The sequence below is a fragment of the Wolffia australiana genome, chromosome 5 (assembly GCF_029677425.1).
Source record: "Wolffia australiana isolate 7733 chromosome 5, ASM2967742v1".
Classification (NCBI taxonomy): Eukaryota; Viridiplantae; Streptophyta; class Magnoliopsida; order Alismatales; family Araceae; genus Wolffia; species Wolffia australiana.
This window is the reverse complement of record NC_135839.1, coordinates 10,105,783-10,124,212: the sequence shown is the minus strand read 5'-3', so window position 1 is coordinate 10,124,212 and position 18,430 is coordinate 10,105,783. Positions and strand designations below refer to the sequence as shown.

Below are 18,430 nucleotides of genomic sequence, written 5' to 3'. Positions count from 1 at the left end.
ATCTAACTATAATAAGTAGCATGTTATTTGAGATTGTCAAAATTGAATCATCCCTAGAATATATGTTGGTAATAATGGTGAATTAATGATATGTGATTGAAATATCTTTACATTCCTCTACATTTCAATTTACATAGATACTAAAATGTAGCACTTGATCATGGTTGAATCATCATTCAGTTTTGTTAGAAGAGTCATTGGGAAGAAAACCCAAGCAGAGGGTAATGCCCCAAGATTCTCCAATTATTGGTGTGAATTTGTCTCTTTTATTCCCAATCAATGGCTCCGCTTTTGCCACATGCACTCGCAAGATTAAAAAATATGTATGATAATAAATTAGATAACCATGGGACGTGTGACATGGTGAAACATCATTGTGGGTCGCATTACATGTTGATATGTGTAGCCCAATAACAAAATGTGGCCTGGGCATGAAAATAAAGCAACATACAACCAGTGATTAAATCAAATAAAATATCAAGTGAGTAAGGATTGATACATAGATATAACCTATAAAATCAATGAATTCTTGGTGAAATTAAATTATAAATATTGAAAGTTTATTTTATATTTTTTGGGGTCTTTAGATAGCAGCATACTAGTGAAAATAAAGTTTTAAATTAAAGAAGCATTATTTTTTTTATAATGATATCTACTAATTCAATATATTATAAAGCGTCAACTTAACATGTCAACAGGCGTTTCTGTTTTGTCCAAAAATGGTGTTACATGTGTGTACCAAATTTAATTACCTCAACTTCTGAGTTACTAATTTTGATAAGGTGGTAACATAATAATAAAATAAGGTCTTGTGGTCTTTTTATTCTCATTCTCCCCACATTTATTCAACCCATTATTTCATCATGACTAGTAATGCCATAATGTCATTGTTTAAATGATTTGTACAGCCAATCATTGCAGATAACGATGATTGGTAGCCATTTAACAAATGAAATAGTAACACGTAGCAGGGCATGATTTTTAAAACCAGAAAACCTTAATTACTCTATAAAAATGGGATATGATCCAGAAAATATATGAAACATATTTTACTTTGATAAAAATTATTAGAAACTTATTTTGATTAAATTTTTTCCCTTTTAAAATATGATGTTGAAAAATTCATTTTAATACTTATAAATAAATAAAATTCATAAATTATTTACACTATAAATTTTAATAAATTAGACTTCACAATAAGCATAATTGAATCATCTTAATCCAAATCCACATTCAAATGTCGTGATATTAACCTAGTAATTTCCATTTTATCAGATAGCACCAGGTGAAAGGTATAGTGGCAAATGTGTGTAGTGTGCATGACATAAGTAGTGTGAATTATCTTTAAATCCACAAATTATGACATAGATGACTGCGGGTACCCAACATGGAGCAGTTGAATGGAGTGAGTGACATAATCTTTCCACCATCGATAACGACCAGTATTGAGGTGAGTATGCATTGGTAATTGGCAGACTTTTTTATGTTGGCATGAAAAATGGTAAAAAACCTTGGGCATCTTTGACAAAAGTACCTAATGAAAAGTGACAAAGGGATGAGTCTGAAAAGGACTTAATATTTAAGTAACCTTGTCTTTACTTTCCTAATCAATTTGTGATTAATTAGTCTATCAGATAATAAAGGCAATTATTTTTCAAACCCCAAAAAGATTATTGGGTCAGTATGCTTGTTAACTACACTAACACACAAACCTAGAGGGTTACACACAAATGGTCATTTTAGATGTCACAAGGTATATTAAAAGTATAAAGGTTTTTATAAAAGAATACCATAGTATAAATAGGGGAATGCATTGAAAAAAATTCACCTGGGAAATATTTTAGGGCCCTAAAATTGTTCTCCCTTCTTCCCTTGGCTCCTATCCATTCCTTATGCGATCAAAATAGTGCAACAACGATATTGGAATGATTGCGGGGTTTATCAAGATGAAGAAGGAGATTGGGTCTGCCAGGGATAACACAGGTACAATTATATACTAGACACATAAAAAACTCAATCTTTCTTACACGGGGAACTAAAAAATCACAGATCCAATCTGTGCTTAGGTGATTTTATTGTCATTTCAAAAGGATCTTTACAATTCTCTTGCTCCTCTTATGTCATGTGCATTTATTTAGTTTCATCTTAGTCAAGTACGTATAATCCAACACAATGATCTCCATTACGTAGCTGTACTTTGTATAATGAATTAGGGTTTGACGATTACCATACTATAAGTCATTCGGTATTCTCATGCAAACAAATGATTATACATTTACAAATGGTGATCCAAAAGGTTCCAAAAAAGAGTTCACTCACTACTTAAATCTAATATACCACGAGGTACACATTGGCACTCCATTGGATAAAACTCACGCCATCGATTTGGTTAAATAGATCATTTACGAATGAATCTGTATGTTGATATAATTAATAATATGGGTTGAACAATAAGTGTTATTAGTCCATCAAAGTTATTAACCAGACTGATACATGTGCTTAGAGGGTCACACACATAAGATTGATGGATGTAGGTGGATAAACCAGAAGTTAGAAGGAATTTATAGAAATTATCTAAATAAGTCCAGGAAAGCAAGATCTAGATGCCCCGTTTCTTTCATTGTACTCAATTCACTCACGCCATTGAGTAAAACTTAATGGTGATAAGACCAATCAGATCTTAAAAAAGAGTTAAAAAAGAAGAAGAGGAGATACATTGTCACATTGATCGTAAGGATAGGTTTTGAGACTAGACAAGTGAGCGGCTTGAAGAAACTATCCCAAGGAATAAGTCAAAGTAATAATTAGTTTCCATAAGGTAATGTGATTATTTGTTTGGAAAATTTTAATGGCAAATTAATGTACATATTTCCCCCTATTTGAAATTAATTTGACTCAATCACTCAAAGCCACTAGAAGCAAACAATACTTACGTGGCAATTTTTCATAAATATTATGGGCTGTCTAAATGAAAATGGGATAGAACTCCTAAATATGGACTTATTCACCCATAGGGAGGAGTGTCATGAAATTGAATTTCAATTTTTATACTAAGCAAAAAAAATTATTTTGGACACGAGACTATTCTTTCGAGCTCCTTAGCACAAGGACCCAATATGTCACCTTTGTCGTTCATTCCTCCTCGATGCCTTATACACTCACAGTAGCCTATGCCTCGCATAGATACCTTGAGAGGGAGGCCTTATGGGAGGAACTTGTCTAGCATATATACACCCATTCGCGTCTTGTTGATCTCTTGTAGTTTATAGCTAGGGATTTCAACTTCATACGAGCAGCCAATAAACGCCAAGGAGGACGAGTGCCCAGGTCGAGATACATGCAAGTGTTCAATGACGTTCTTCATCAGGCTTCACTAGTGGAACCCTCCACTATAGGCGAGAAATGGACGTGGTGCAATGAGTGTCAAGCAGACGTGCGTACGTATGAGCGACTCAATCGTTGCTTTACTAATGGTACTACACTAGTGCACTACACTATCAAGATTGAGCTCTTACTGGGAAATTACTAAGACCACTCACCGATCTTCATTCTCCCAGACACGAACACTCGAGTCCGTCGTCCCATATTCGAATTCCAAGCTATGTGGTTAGGGCATAAAGACTTTCATAGTTTTGTGCAGAGCTAGTGGCATAGAATGATCTCCGCATCGCCTATGAAGAATTTCAGTTATAGACTACGGAACCTTAAGTTTCACCTGAAATGGTAGAATCGACATGTATTCGCAGACGTATGTGCACTACTTGAAGCACTCAAAATGGAGCTAGCTGCTATTGAGAGACAACTACAAAATGGTTGGACTAACAAAGTGAGGGAGCGATAGCTTAGGCCATGTGAGAAGCTTGAGGATGCGATCTGACGACATGAGATTTTCTACCTCCAGAAATCGCATATCCAATGGCTGTGAAAAGGTGATAGAAACACATGTTTCTTCCGCACTTTGATTTGCCACAGAGTCCATCCTAATTATACGACCCTGTTACTGATGTATAGTCAGGACCCCGCCCAACTAGCGGCTGCTGGCGTTGAATATTATAGCTCTCTCCTTGCCTCACAGCCGACTGACATGAGTGAGGATTTTTCACCACCATCCCTCACTTGGTGACCAACTAGGAAAACACATTATCACAGCCCTTCCTACAAAAACATAGATCAGGGAGGTAGCCTTTTCCTTGTGTAGGAACAAGGAGAATTTTATAGTGCATGTTAGGATATCGTAGGCACAGAGTTGATGCTTGGTATCAAGGAGATCTTTACGCGTAAAGTCCTACCTAGATGTTGGAAATCCACTTTCTTTGCACTTATTCCAAAAGTAGACACTCCAGCTTCTTTCTAAGACCTTGCCCTATCAGTCTTTGTAATGAATGTTATAAAGTTGCATCCAAGATCATCACAAATCGATTAGGGACATTCCTTGATAGATTTATTTCGCCTGAACAGTGCGGTTTTGTCAAAGGTCGACAGATCCAAGATTAGGTCATGCCCGTTCATGAGTTAGCCCAATCATGAGACAATCATATTTGGGGCTCAAATGTCATCATCAAACTGGTTATGGAGAAGGCTTTTGATCGAGTCGAGTGGACTTTCCTTACCAAAGTGCTATGTCGCTTTGGGTTCACTAATGCATTCATTGCTCTTGTGGATGCCTGCATTAGAGAGAATCATTTCTCTCTTTGGTAGACGGAAACTCCATAGGTTTTTTCACGGCCACAAGAGGTCTACGACAAGGTTATCCCATCTCACCACCCTTTTTTATTGATGGAGGTCTTTAGCCGATCGCTCACACGAGCAATCACCCGCGGCCTCATCCAAACATGTTTTACAAAAAGGGGATGCCCAATCCTCTCACACTCTCTATTTGCATATGATGCCATCCTTTTCCTCAATGGATTAAAAAAATCCATTAAGGAACTTATGAGTGTCCTCATTGCGTACAAGCAGGCTTCTGGCTAGCTCATCAATGCCTCGAAGAGCAGCTTTATGGTCGGTCCATCCACCACTGTAAAGCGCTCTCAGATTATCCAACACTGTATTCGGTACCAATGAGGATACCTCCCTTTTGACTATCTTGGATGCCCCATCTTTTCGAACGTGCAAGGCATCATTATTTTGATGCCTTGTTGGCCAAATTGAGAAAGAAATTAGAGGGATGGAAATTTCATTTTCTATCCCAGGGAAGACACATTTAACTTATTTGACACATCCTCATGAGTATTCTGCTACATAGCCTTGCGGTCCATTCATTATCTCTAATAGTCCTCCGCTCTATGGAGCGATTGTGTGCACATTTCTTATGGTCCGGTCACCTCGAGGGAGAAAGTCGCCACCATTAGGTTTCTTGTGAGAAAGCTTGTCCACCAATGGACGAGGGGGTCTAGGGATTAGACGTCTTTCCGACGTCCACGACATGCTCCAAAAGAAGCTCGTGTGGCGTATGCGTACCACACACTCACCTATGGAGAGATTCATCTCATCGAAGTATGGCGTGTGGGCGTGTAGTGAGATGGATATCCGGGGCCATCTCAAGTGGCTGACTTGGCAGTGACATTGGATTGAGATAGCCATGGTCACACGTTGGCATCTCGACCGAGGTGAGATTAATACCTGGTATGATACTTGTCTCACTACTGCACCCCTAGCTTGTTACCTTCACTTCGAGCCCCATCGCCTTAGATTGACCGTCAGGCAACTACTCCTAGGCGACACAAACCACATTTGGGAGAAACATGACCTTCCCATCTACTTGTTATCCTAGGCCCCGAGTACTCCCATCGTGCCCACTCAAGATTGTCATATTTGGATACTTACCCTTGATGGGTCATTCTCTTACTGCTCTTCTTGGTAGCATTTCCGGGAGAAATCCCCCCCCTTGCACTAGGGTCGTCGAATCTGGCATTCGACGATCATTACTCGTGTCTCCTTCTTCCTTAGGAAACTTTTTCATCGTGGCCTCCCAACTGATGATTGAGTGACCCGTATTGATCAATCTCTCTATTTGTGTTATCATTGTTGCCCCACATCTCTCTAGGCTGAGACTATAGAGTACCTTTTCTTGCACAATGAGACAACTCTAGATTGTTGGCGCCAAATCATACACCATTGGCATGTACTTCTCGGTACCTACTCTATTCTAACATTGTTAGAGTATTTTGGCAAGATGTATCTCTCGCCAACACGCTCAAAACAAAGCCCCCTCCTACATGTCACCATAGCTTACTTACTATGGGAGATTTGGAAATGATGAAATTCTTCTTATTTTGTAGGAACTACCATGTGCGGCTTGGATATCATATGACAAGTCAAGCAATGGATACAGCGTACACATCACCTTTTACCACCTCGTGCCCGCAACTCACCCTAGCGTAGGACCTCCTTCGATCTTGGAGTATCTCGGTAACCCTCGCCCCAATCCGCATTTGGCTACATATTGTTCGTTAGCACCCACAGTCAATCGGCATCCTCAAGCTAAATGAGGAATGTGCGGCCAAAGAGAACCCAGGGCCAGCAAGGGTAGGTGGTATCCTACAGGATCATACAAGTAGTATTCTTTTTGCTTTTTCCTCTTTTTACGACATACAAACTAATACAATAGCCAAGGCCATGGCGATATGTGATGGTGTACTCCTATGCGAGGAACGAAACCTTCACCATATCGTCGTAGAATCAGACTCACTGGTATTAGTTAACATACTTCGTGCAGGAAAATGCTCCAAATGGTGACTACAACACATATGGCAAGCCATTATGGGGTACCGCCCTCGCACAACTAGTATCCATCACCAAGTGCGCGAGGGAAATCAGACAGCATATGTCTTTGCCAACCATGCGGTACACACACAAACCCCCTTCTCCCTTTTCCTTTCTTGGCAGGCACTTCCTCTGACAGCTTGTGGATGATATTATGTTGAATGCCTTGGCTTCCTGGCCCTTTGTACGCATTGCACACTATCGAAGGAAGGCCCGGGGAGTGGCCGATAGCATGGAGAGCTTGAGGCGGGAGAGCTTACCCTCTCGCATGATAGTTCATCAAGTCGCGCACCTCCGCAATGACATTTGTGAACGGCAGGGCAGACCACGCACTACAAACTTTTGCATCGCGATGAGGGCTCCCCCGACTCCTACTGGCACGAGTGACCATCTCTCGGCCTTCACTAGGTAACACCTATATACCTTTCCCTTCTTACAACATGGACATGGGCGAGTAGGGTCCGTGTGTAATTGGGACATGTACGCTCACTCCATGTCCAAAAATGATAAAAAATACTACATTTTATCAATAAACACCCCTTGGGTGGCATCCAAGGCACGGCTGGATTGGTCTACAGGCACAATTGCAGGGTTGAACATACCCGTCATCTTGATTTTGCTAATAAAAAAAATTTAGGTAGAAGTTGAGAATTAAGTAGGGAAGGAAGAAATTAAGATATTTAAGAATTCTTATTTCAGCTATCAATATTTTGAAGATCTGACAAGATTTATTCGTGGAAAAATGATGATGACAAAGTAAAATATGAATACTATAAAGATGGTCATCAACTCTTTTCTTCTCTTTTAATGTGATTGACATATAGTTAATGATGCTCACACTCAACTCATTCATTCAGGATCCACTATTTTTCTCCAACTACAAGGCATTTTACGGCTCACAAAAAGAAAAAACTCAAAAATAAGAAACACACTGAAAATAAAGTTCTGAACACAATTGATGACCTCAGAGCATTATTTCCTTATGCCCAAGCAATTCTGAAGGTGAATCTCCGAGTTAAGATTTGAGGTATGGGTCTTTTTGGAAATAATGATAGTTCTACCCTCAAATTTTTGGGTCCAAACCTTCAATGTATTGTCACTTAAGGTTCCCGGTTCATAAGAAGTGGACCTATGATTGGGCTTTGAATTCCACATTGGCTCGTCCAATCTAATCAAGCTTTTACACATGGTCTAGCACACAAACAAAGTTTTTCTTAAAAAATTTATCTGCAATCTGAATGATATTTATTATATATGTATATCCACACACACTGCACACACATTTTTGTAGAGAGAGAGAGGGAGAGAGAGACGACATAGAGGAGAGAGCGAGAGAGAGGGAGACAGGGGGAGAGAGGGAGAGAGAGGAAGAGAGAGGGAGAGAGGGGGAGAGAGGGGGAGAGAGGGAGAGAGAGGAAGAGAGAGGAAGAGAGAGGGAGAGAGGGCGAGAGAGGGGGAGAGATGGAGAGAGAGAGGAAGAGAGGGGAAGAGATAGGAAGAGAGAGGGAGAGAGAGTGAGAAAGATAGAGATGGAGAGAGATAGATAGAGAGATAAATGGGTACAGAGAGAGAGAGGGGGGGGAGAGAGTAATGGGAAATGGTTGACCGTTCTTTTTTCTCTCTCTCCTCGCGATTCTTTGACTTTTCTTCCCATCTCTCTCATGTCCTTTTCTCTCTCCTCACTCAACTCCTTTGTTTGACTTTTCTTCCCCGCTCTTTCTCTTTCTTCTATGGGTTCTCTCATCCTTTTTAACTGCCTACAATTATTGACTATTCTATCTTTCTTTTTCTCTCTAATTTTCTCTCTTTCTCTTTTTTCTCATAACTTCCAATTTGACTTTTCTCATAACCTCTCCCCGTCAACTTTCTCCACTACTTTCTCTACGTAGAACCACCCTTCTCTATACCATTTCTATTCAACCACCATTCTGAATTTGACACTTTATTTTCCTTGTAACTGCATGTTTCCTTCCTTTTAAAAGGGCCATGAGCCTGCTTCTATGAACATCTTTTGCTGAAGAATTATTGTGAAGTCATTCTGTGAGAAAAGAGTGATTCTTGGTGATTTCCTTTGGCGATAACGGCAACGGGCAATGGATTGACAACGAAATGAGCTTTTAGCTTGTCTACTTCAACATTGTCAACTCCTCTTGGGTTTCTTCTTCCTCTTTTTCCATACTTCCCTCTCCATAATTTACCTATCCACTTATCCCCACCATTCCCCATCATTGAACACTTTCTTTCAAACTATCCCACCATCTTCACCTAGTTCAACTTGCCATCCTTCTTCTTCGTTTCACCAATTCCCACACAATGTCCCATCCAATTCCTCCAACCTCACACTTCACCTCCACTCCTTGCATCTTACCCATCAATCTTCTCTTGTGTCGATCAAATTACACAATTCCTTTTATCTGTCTTTTCACACCTTCCCCTCTCTCCGTTTTCATCACCCGTGGAGCTGCAGTTCAACGTAATTCGAGTCCATTCAACATCAAGATACTCAAGCTATTGGCTCCCATCTCTCAGGTACCTTGAGACTCCTTAACTTTTGAGATATATATGGTTCATGATAATTATTAACTTGCTCAAGTGAGAGTTGCTTATAATTTCCATGTTAAGCTTTAGACGACCATTTCAAATACTATATTCCCATTAGTTATCACGTTATTGTATTACCAAAGTGCCTTGTAGTGATCCTGCTCCATTTACGTAATCCCTTCCTGGAGGATTAGACCGACTTCGAATCACCCTCCAGGATACATAACTAACAACATATTTCTATTATTTTGTTTAATTCACGAATCTACTTTTGTGTCCCGCATCAGAGAGGAAAGAGAGAGGGAGAGAGAGGGAGAGAGAGAGAGAGAGGGAGAGAGAGAGAGAGAGAGAGAGAGAGAGAGAGAGAGAGAGAGAGAGAGAGAGGTGGGGTGAAGTCATCATTCGGGCAAGCCAAACGGGGTAGTGACAAATACCAACCGTGTTCCCTAAGTTAGGGAGGAGCGCGAGCTTTCGAGAGAGAAGTCGAGCTCAAAAGAAATGGGTTCATTTCCTCCGCGCCCCCTAATAAATGCTCCATTTCATCAAGTCGGAGTGCAACAACTCACATGGAGATCAGCTTTCCTTGTGCTCTATCCGGGTCTCATCATCGAATGAGAGAGAATGATTTACGACCAAGCAAGCAAGAGAGAGAGAGGAAGAGAAAGAGAGGAAGAGAGAGAGAGAGAGAGCTGTTGCCGAAAGATGTGATATGGGGGTCGAAGAGAGCCCTGGGAGACGGTAAAAAAATCGAATAATGGAGAATCATCTTGGGTTTTAGAGAGAGAAACTGCCGCCCCACTAATTTTCTGCGGTATTATGCAGTAGAGCAGAGTACGAGGTGCTATTAACTGCTTCATCATCTCTTTCACCTTTTCTCTCTCTAACGCTGTGCGTACTCTCAAAGAGTGAGACTGCCAAATTCGTGTATACGAGAGAAAGTCCTCTCTGATCAGCCCGAGTGAGGACGGACGGGCAGGAAAAAGTAAGAGATAGAAAGAGAAAGAGAGCCAGACATAGAGAGAGAGAGGTAGAGAAAGAACGAGAGAGAGGTAAAGAAAGAACGAGAGAGAGACTTAGCGAGAGAGGTAGAGAGAGACATAGAGAGAGAGATGGACAAATGCAGAGAGAATGAGAGAGAAGGATCGGGAAAGAGAGAGATAGACAAAGACAGAGAGAATCAGAGAGAGAACGATCCGGAGAGAGAGATTGACAAAGTCCGAGAAGGAGAGAAGAGAGAGAGAAAGATCTGCAGAGAGAGACTTGGAAAAACAAAGACGAGAGAGATAGACAGATAGATTAGGATAGGGAGAGAGAGAGATATAGACAAACACGGAGAGAGAGATAGAGAAAGACAGGGAACGAGACAGAGGACATGGAGAGCGATATAGAAAAACGCAGAGAGAGAGATAGAGAAAATAATGAGAATGAGAGAGATAGAAGGATGGGGAGGGAGAGAGAGAGATTGAAAAATACAGACAAAGAAATAGACAAAGATAGAGAGAATAAGAGGGAGACAGAAAGATAGACAAACACAGAGAGAGATAGATAACGACCGAGAGAACGAAAGAGAGAGAAGGATCGGGAGAGCGAGAGAGAGATAAACAAACACAGAGTGAGAGAGAGAGATAGACAAAGGCATAGATAATGAGAGAGAGAAAATGATAAGGAAAGAGGGGGATAAACAAACATAGAGAGAGAGAGATACACAAATACATAGATAATGCGAGAGAGAAGGATACATAGAGAGAGAGATAAACATACAGAGGAAGATAGACAAAGACAGAGAGAGAAGGATAGGGAGAGAGACAGAGAAGGAAAGGATGGAGATAGAAAGGTAGATAGAGAGAGTGTAGAGAGAGAGAGATGTTTGTAACTTGTAAGAAGGGGTAGAGAGGGACGAGTGTATTAGAGGCTATAAAAGGAGAGCTATCCCTTGCAGGAACCCGCTTCGGTTTTCTCTCACACCGAAGAGGAAGGAAATCCTTCTCCTCGTTCTTTTTCCTCCTCTGAGATTTTTGCGTGCCATTCTCCGTTTCCTGCTCGTTTCTTCTCTGCCGAGGTAAGCGGAGGAGACAGCAACCTCTCTCCATCTCTCTTTCTCTCTCTCTCTCTCTCACTCTCTCTCTCTCTCTAGATCCCAATTAGGGCTCTTCCTCCTTTCCTGTTGCAGACCTATCATGATGAAGCTGCCATTCTCGTTCTTTTAATTTCCCTTTCTCGATTTGTTTCTCGTTTTTGCTTGTCTTTCCCCGTTTCCAGCCCCGGAGAGAGAAAGGTGAAAGAGAGACGGCGAGAGAAAGCGAAGAGAAAAGGAAAGAGCGAGCGGAAGAGGAGACAGATCGAAGCAGAAGAGGTAAGAGTCTGAAAATGGGAAGGGGGAAGATTGAGATAAAGAGGATAGAGAACACCACCAACAGGCAGGTGACCTTCTGCAAGCGCCGCAACGGCCTGTTCAAGAAGGCCTATGAATTGTCCGTACTCTGCGACGCCGAGGTCGCTCTCATCGTCTTCTCCGCTCGCGGCAAGCTCTACGAATACGCCAACCGCAGGTACAGCGTTTTTCATCCTATGATCTCTCTTTGTTTTTTGAGAAATTCGCGAACAATTTCGGAATATTAAAATGTAGATTTCTTTGCGTATGATCTCTGTTTTCTTCCCGCTCCCACATCTGATCATCCTCCGATAATCACGAAGATTCAGGGCGAATATTCCTCGTGTTTTGATTTTTCCTCGGTTATAATCACGAAGTATTCATGCTGATGATCTGCAAATCAAAAGCAGAAAGTAAAAATAACGTTTTTCTTGCGATAATTTCTCAGAGTATGATCTTTTAGTTTCTTCGTCTCGTGCATCAGATCATCCTCTGGTATTCCTGTGAAAAAAAAATTCCGGTTATGATCACAAAACATCAGTTCCTCGTGTTTTGATTTTTCCTCGGTTACAATCTCCGAGTATTACAACATCGAATCTCGTGCATCAAATACTCTGCGTCATCATCACACTTTTCTTCCGCCCCGATGCATCAGATCGTTCCCGTTTTTATTATCCTCAAGGAAAAAGAAGATCAAAACAGATCGATTGTTTAATAATATGCACCTGCCGCTGCTCATCTTGCTGTTCTTCCCCGTGTTCCTTGCACCTTCCCAATTTAGGTTATCTCCCGCTTCTCCGTTGCACTTGGAGAATAGATTGTTAAATCTGGAGAAAAGATTAGCGGAGAAGAGCAGTCTAGGTTGAAGATAGATAGTCACGCGGATCTGCAAAAAAAAAAAGAAGATCCAATGAAGCGTTCAGGCTTGGATCTCATCTTTGCCATTTCCTCTCTCGCTAGCGCCTTCTTTAATCCTCTCTGCAACCCCTTTCCTACCTCCATCTCTCCACCACTCTCTTCCTCCTATTTAGGGTTGTTTCTTTCACTCTCTTTCGCGGTTACCTGCTGCGTTTCACGTCACCCCCCACGATAATGGCAATCCTTTCATCTGAAACAAAGCTGCAATGCTGAGATCGTCCATGGCGATTTCCAGCCCATCGCTAGGGTTTCGACACACGTCAGCAGGGATGGGCTTTTTGGAAACTGCTTTTTAGGGTTCACCTGCTCCACTTCCGTCAACTTTCCTATCAACCTTGTCCTTCTATCTGACCGACGAATTTTCGAGTTCGTCTTCCTCGCCCTTGCCGAGGATCTTCGAGTTTATCTTCCTCGCCTTCTCTCTGGAACCCTAATTTCGACCAGATTCTGGAATCATCTCGATCGATCTGATGGAGGAATCTTCAAGTTTTCCTTCCTCATTTCGAGGAGAATCTGAAATCTTTCAATTCTTCTTCCGCGCCTTAGCCGGAACCCTAACCCTTGCTCAAACCCTAACCCTAGTTTTGCCTGGAATCTGGGAATTCCTTGATCGGCCGATGAAAGAGACACGTCGGGGGCTCTCTTAAATTTGCACCTATGGCGGCGATGCCGCAGGCCTAGTGACGGCGAAACCGTACTGGGAAGAAGAGAAAACGGCAGCGATTGCACGGGGGACAAAGCGAGGAGCGGATCATGCCGTAGGATCTCGCGCCTGGGCCGCTCGAGGAAACTAAGGAGGGATAAGGAGAAGTGACAGGATTTGATTGATGGGTTGAAGAAGAGGAAGAAGAAGATTAGATTATTAGAAGAAGAATAAGACTTTCTGACTTGTGGATCGGTTGGCGGGTCTCGTCCCTCGGAAATCGACGTGCAGAAGAAGAGATGGAAGAAGGAACATTAAATGGGTCGCCATGTTTGTGACCTCTGGGGAACTTCGCCCTCTTCCGGAAATGCTGGGAGATTGTTGGAGAAACTCGGCTCTCGGATTTCGAGATGGATGGAGAGGCCAAGGGGCGTCTGCATGGTCAAAACCTCCCAATTAAGCCATTACACAACACACGCTCACACGATACTCTCATCCCCTTTTGTTCTTTCCATTCGTTTACTCTCTCCGCACTCTTTTTTCTATCTATTAATCTCGTCGCATGTTAATTCCTGATTTTATATTTCACTCTCGTCGTTTTTTTTCTCTCTCTTCCGACGTTGTTCTTTCCTCGTTCTGTCTGTCAGCATCTTGTGCTGTTGTCAGCTCAATCTCTCTCTCTCTCTCTCTCTATTTATCTTTTAAAATTTATTCTTTATCCACTTCTCTTATACTCTTATCTCCTTTTGTTCTTTCCATTCATTCACTCTCTCTCTGCCAATCTCGTCCCATTCTGTCCTTTCCAGATTTTGAATATCACTATTTTCTTTCTGTTCTCTCTATTTCAATGTTGTTCTTTCCTCTTTCTCTCTGTCAATATCTTCCATTGTTATTCATCCCAATTTCTCTCTCTCTCTCTTTCTCTCTCTTCCCTTTCATTCTATTCCAACATGTCGGCTCCTCTCTCTCTCCCGCTTTTTCTCTTCTCTGTAGTCTCTTCCCATGGTGTTCTTTATATCTCTCTCTTGGCATTCTATTATATGTCGATCTTTTCCAATGTTGTTCGTTTCTCTCTCTCCCCTCCATCTCAGATCGTTCTGTGACAAATCCTTTGTTAATTTTGATTCCCCTCGCGATCCCTTCTCTCTCTGATTACCTCTTCCCTTATTGTTCTCTCCTCCCTAACTCTCTCTGGTTCTCTTCCCTCTTCTCTAGATCTTCTCTCCATACCAATTTCTTCCTATGCTCTTTCCTCCTCACTCTACTCTTCCTTTTAATTTTCTCACCCAAATCTCTCATTGTTCTTTCCTCTCTCTCTCTCTACCTATCTCTTTTTTTTCTTGCCTCTCTCTCTCTCTATCTCGATCTCAGTGTCTTTATTACAATCGCTCTTGCTCTCATCCTTTCCGCACTGCTCATCCTGTTAAAGAGCGGATCTTAGCATTAATTCTCATATAATAGCTTTCGCTTCGTTTTCGACATGAAAGTTTGCTCGCTTTCAACGCCACTATATGCGCGAAGTATTACCACCTCCTGAATTTCAGCCGGCATTGATTTTTTGTTCCCATCTTCGACGTTGTACATTTTATCACTCGATATTTGGTGTACTTGCTGATTCCTAAAAAGTTCAAGTTGACGGTGTAAGCAACTTAACGATAAATATTCATTGCCGAGACAGTGTAAAGGCGACGATAGACAGGTACAAGAAAGCATGCTCAACCTCTGGACCAGTCGTCGAAGTCAATGCCGAGGTATTTCTTTCCTCTTCTTCCTTTCCCAGTCCATGGACATTCTTGGGCATGTCCTTTGGAATCGATCGTTACCGGGTCTTTATCAAATTTTCATATATCGAAGTTGTTTAAAGTATTATTTAATCCGACTAGCCTTGGAACTCACGATAGCGATTTTATGCTTTTCGGGAAGGAGATCTCATTCCTGGATTTTTTGGGGACCATGTTTAATTTTCGTATATCTGATGCCGAAATGGGAATGAATGTAGCCATTGTAATTTAATCTCTTTTCAAGCAGTTAGACGTTTTGTGAATGACCAAATTGTTTTGATATTTTGTTTCGAATGACAACAGTCTAAATTTAGATCTATCAGCTTTGGCTTTCATCACAGTGGCAACCGCTCACTTTTAACACTTTTATTAACCTCAAATTATTCCCTATCGAGTTTATTCATGGATGGAGGTTGACTGATGACGTGATGGAGGGGGAAGCAGAGATAAACAAGTATTGCGATTTATAAGATCTGGCAGTTCTTAATTCGATTATTATTGATCGTTAGTAAAGTAGGAAAGAGCGACATACGGATAGACATAAACATGGGTGGATAGATTATTAATATATATGTAGGTAGACATAACAGTCCGTTAATTAAAAAGGTTAATGAATGGAGACTCCTATACATAGTTATTGATTTATTCGTAAGAGTCACGAAGAATTAATCATCATGTAACTGCAGTTCTACCAGAAGGAAGCAGACAGCCTCCGCCGTCAGATTGCAAACCTCCAAGGGAAGATCAGGTGATCAACATCGGCCTTGTCTAAACAGATGACGTTTCTTCGAAGGAACTTTTTAATGGCCGCTAACATAAAAGAGTCGCATGTAGGAACTGCCTGGGCGAGGACGTCAACCTGGTGGAATCCAAGAAATTAAAGAATCTCGAGAAGAGCCTTGAGGAAGGAATCAAGAAGATCAGAGCCCGGAAGGTACGAGTTTACCCTTATTTTATTTTATTATTATATTTATTTATTCAGGAGATCAGACTGACGGTGAGGTACAGAACGAGCTGCTGAGGGCTGAGATCGAGTACATGCAGAGGAGGGTAAGCCGCTCCCGCCGCCGCTTCTGTTGCTTTTCAATTGATCAGTTCAAGTTTGTACCACTGACCGTGCGGGCGGCGCAGGAAGTCGAGTTGCAGAATGACAATAAGTGCTTAAGGGCTCGAGTTTCTAAGGTGGGGTTCCTGAATAAATTTTCTATGAAATTATGTTGGGAATTTTGTAACGGAATTATTTTTTGGGAATTAATTTTCTGTTGGATTCTTGGTTTTTCATTTCGATGGTTTATCCCTGCAGATTATTGAAACCGAGCGGGGGTCGCAGCTGCTGCCGGGAACTTATGATGGGTTTCCTCCGATGGACTCTCGCACTCTCCTCTCCGGTTCTGTCATGGAACAGGCTCACCACTATCCTCCCCAGCACGAGACATCTCTCCACCTCGGGTTCTCTCTAATTCTCTGCCCGCATAAATTTTACTCGCCCTCTCTCTCTCATTCTCTCTCACTCTCTCTCTCTCTCTCTCTCTCTCTCTCTCTGTGTTGGAGTCTATCTTTCAAACTAAATATCTATCTATCTCAGTGTCTATCAATCTATCTATCTCAATATCTATGTGTCTATGTATCTATCTATCTATCAATCTATCTATCTTGATAACTATGCATCTATCTGTCTATCTTGATGACTATGTATCTATTTGTCTATCTATCCTTATAACTATGTAACTATCCATCTATCTGTCTATCTATCTTAATAACTATGTAACTGTCTATCTATCTTTCTATCTTAATAACTATAAATGTATCTAGATATCTATCTTAGTAACTATGTGTGTGTCTATCTATCTATCTATCTATCTGTCTATCTTTCTTAATAACTACGTAACTGTCTATCTATCTTTCTATCTTAATAAATATAAATGTATCTAGATATCTATCTTAGTAACTATGTGTCTATCTATCTATCTTAATAACCATATATCTGTCTATATTAATAAGTATGTATGTATCTATCTTAATAAGTGTGTACCTCTCTATCTTAATATCCGTATATATCTATGTTTATGTTTTTGTATATATCTTTGTTTATGTCTATGTATATATATATTTTTACGTCTATGTATGTATCTATGTTTATGTCTATATATATATCTATGTTTACGTCTATGTATATATTTATGTATATATCTATATTTACATCTATGTATATATCTATGTTTACATCTATGTATATATCTATGTATATATCTATATATATCTATGTTTATGTCTATGCATATATCTATGTTTATGTCTATCTTAATATCTATGTTTATGTCGATGTATATATCTGTGTTTATGTCGATGTATATATGCGTGTTTATGTCTATCTTAATATCTATGTATATATCTACCTATCGATCATCTATCTGTATCTTTCTTTCTAACTGGCAGCCAGCCAGGCAGCTGGCCAGCCATCCATTCATATATCCATCCATCCTTTCTTTCTGCATTAGTATGACATTCACTGTGGTGGAATGTAGGGATCGGGATTTGGACATATCGTTCGAATGTTCGATCAGATCAGACATTCGAATGATCAAATCTGAACACCAATCTGCCCAGTTCAGATCTGATCCAAACCCGCTTCGGGTTCGGATCAGATTGTTCGAACAAGATGACTGTTCAGATCGAATCTAAGGTTCGAATCCAAACTCGGTGTTCATTCCCCTAAGCTGCCGACTCATCTGGACTACAGTGGATAAAAGAGGAGCATGGAGAAAGAGAGAGAGTCTTCAAGCTCCTTCATCTTCTTCTTCTAGCTTCTCCTTCCTCTTCTCCTTTCTCTTCTTCTTCTTCTAGCTCCTTTATTCGAGCACAAACAAAGGGTTTGTTCGATCCAAAGATTCGAACAGATCGGTTAGAATCCGCATTTGTTCGTTTGAATCTTTTGATCAAGATTCGAACGATCCCCGATCCCTAGTGGAATGTACGCGAGGACTAACACTTTTCTTGAACGCTGATGCAGAATGGTCCTGGAATGAGACACGTGGCATTCAGGAGTGACGCGCGAATATGGGGGTGGTGGACTCCAGGAGATAGTCGACGTGTTTAAAAACCATATTCGGGGCCTGTTCAGAGGTCGGCGGGCCCACCCTGAAACAGATCCATCCTTGTCAGCCCACTCGGGCTCATAATTTCCGTAGCGGTCAGCTCTGTGTCGTTCACTAAACTCAATTGGCCATTAACGCCAAACCTTCAAAAAAGTTTAAACCTCGTCCCGTCCCTTCTTCCCGTCTCCGGTGAGGCGAATATTCCCCTCGCACGTGCCCCAGCCGTCCGCTACCCGCACTGACGTTCCGTTGACTCCTTCGACGGCGACGGTAGCTTTGCCCGCACGTGCGAGCGTCTGTTACGACCTCTTCCTCG

The 18,430-nt window shown here is 41.2% G+C and overlaps 1 protein-coding gene across 2 annotated transcripts; it reads left to right on the top strand.

Moving 5' to 3' along the window:
* The first annotated feature begins 11,218 nt into the window (after window positions 1-11,218).
* Window positions 11,219-18,274, top strand: LOC144703046 (floral homeotic protein AGAMOUS-like). 2 transcript variants are annotated; one of them, XM_078575123.1, is made up of 9 exons: window positions 11,219-11,365; window positions 11,566-11,855; window positions 14,917-14,989; window positions 15,706-15,767; window positions 15,854-15,953; window positions 16,028-16,069; window positions 16,151-16,201; window positions 16,323-16,468; window positions 18,030-18,274. In XM_078575123.1, the coding sequence occupies exons 2-9, from the start codon at window positions 11,674-11,676 to the stop codon at window positions 18,043-18,045; spliced, it is 672 nt and encodes a 223-aa protein (XP_078431249.1). In that variant the 5' UTR covers window positions 11,219-11,365; window positions 11,566-11,673; the 3' UTR covers window positions 18,046-18,274. The 2 variants fall into 2 exon arrangements, with proteins under 2 accessions (XP_078431249.1, XP_078431251.1); XM_078575125.1 differs by lacking the exons at window positions 11,219-11,365; window positions 11,566-11,855 and adding an exon at window positions 13,219-13,679.
* Window positions 18,275-18,430: the final 156 nt, after the last annotated feature.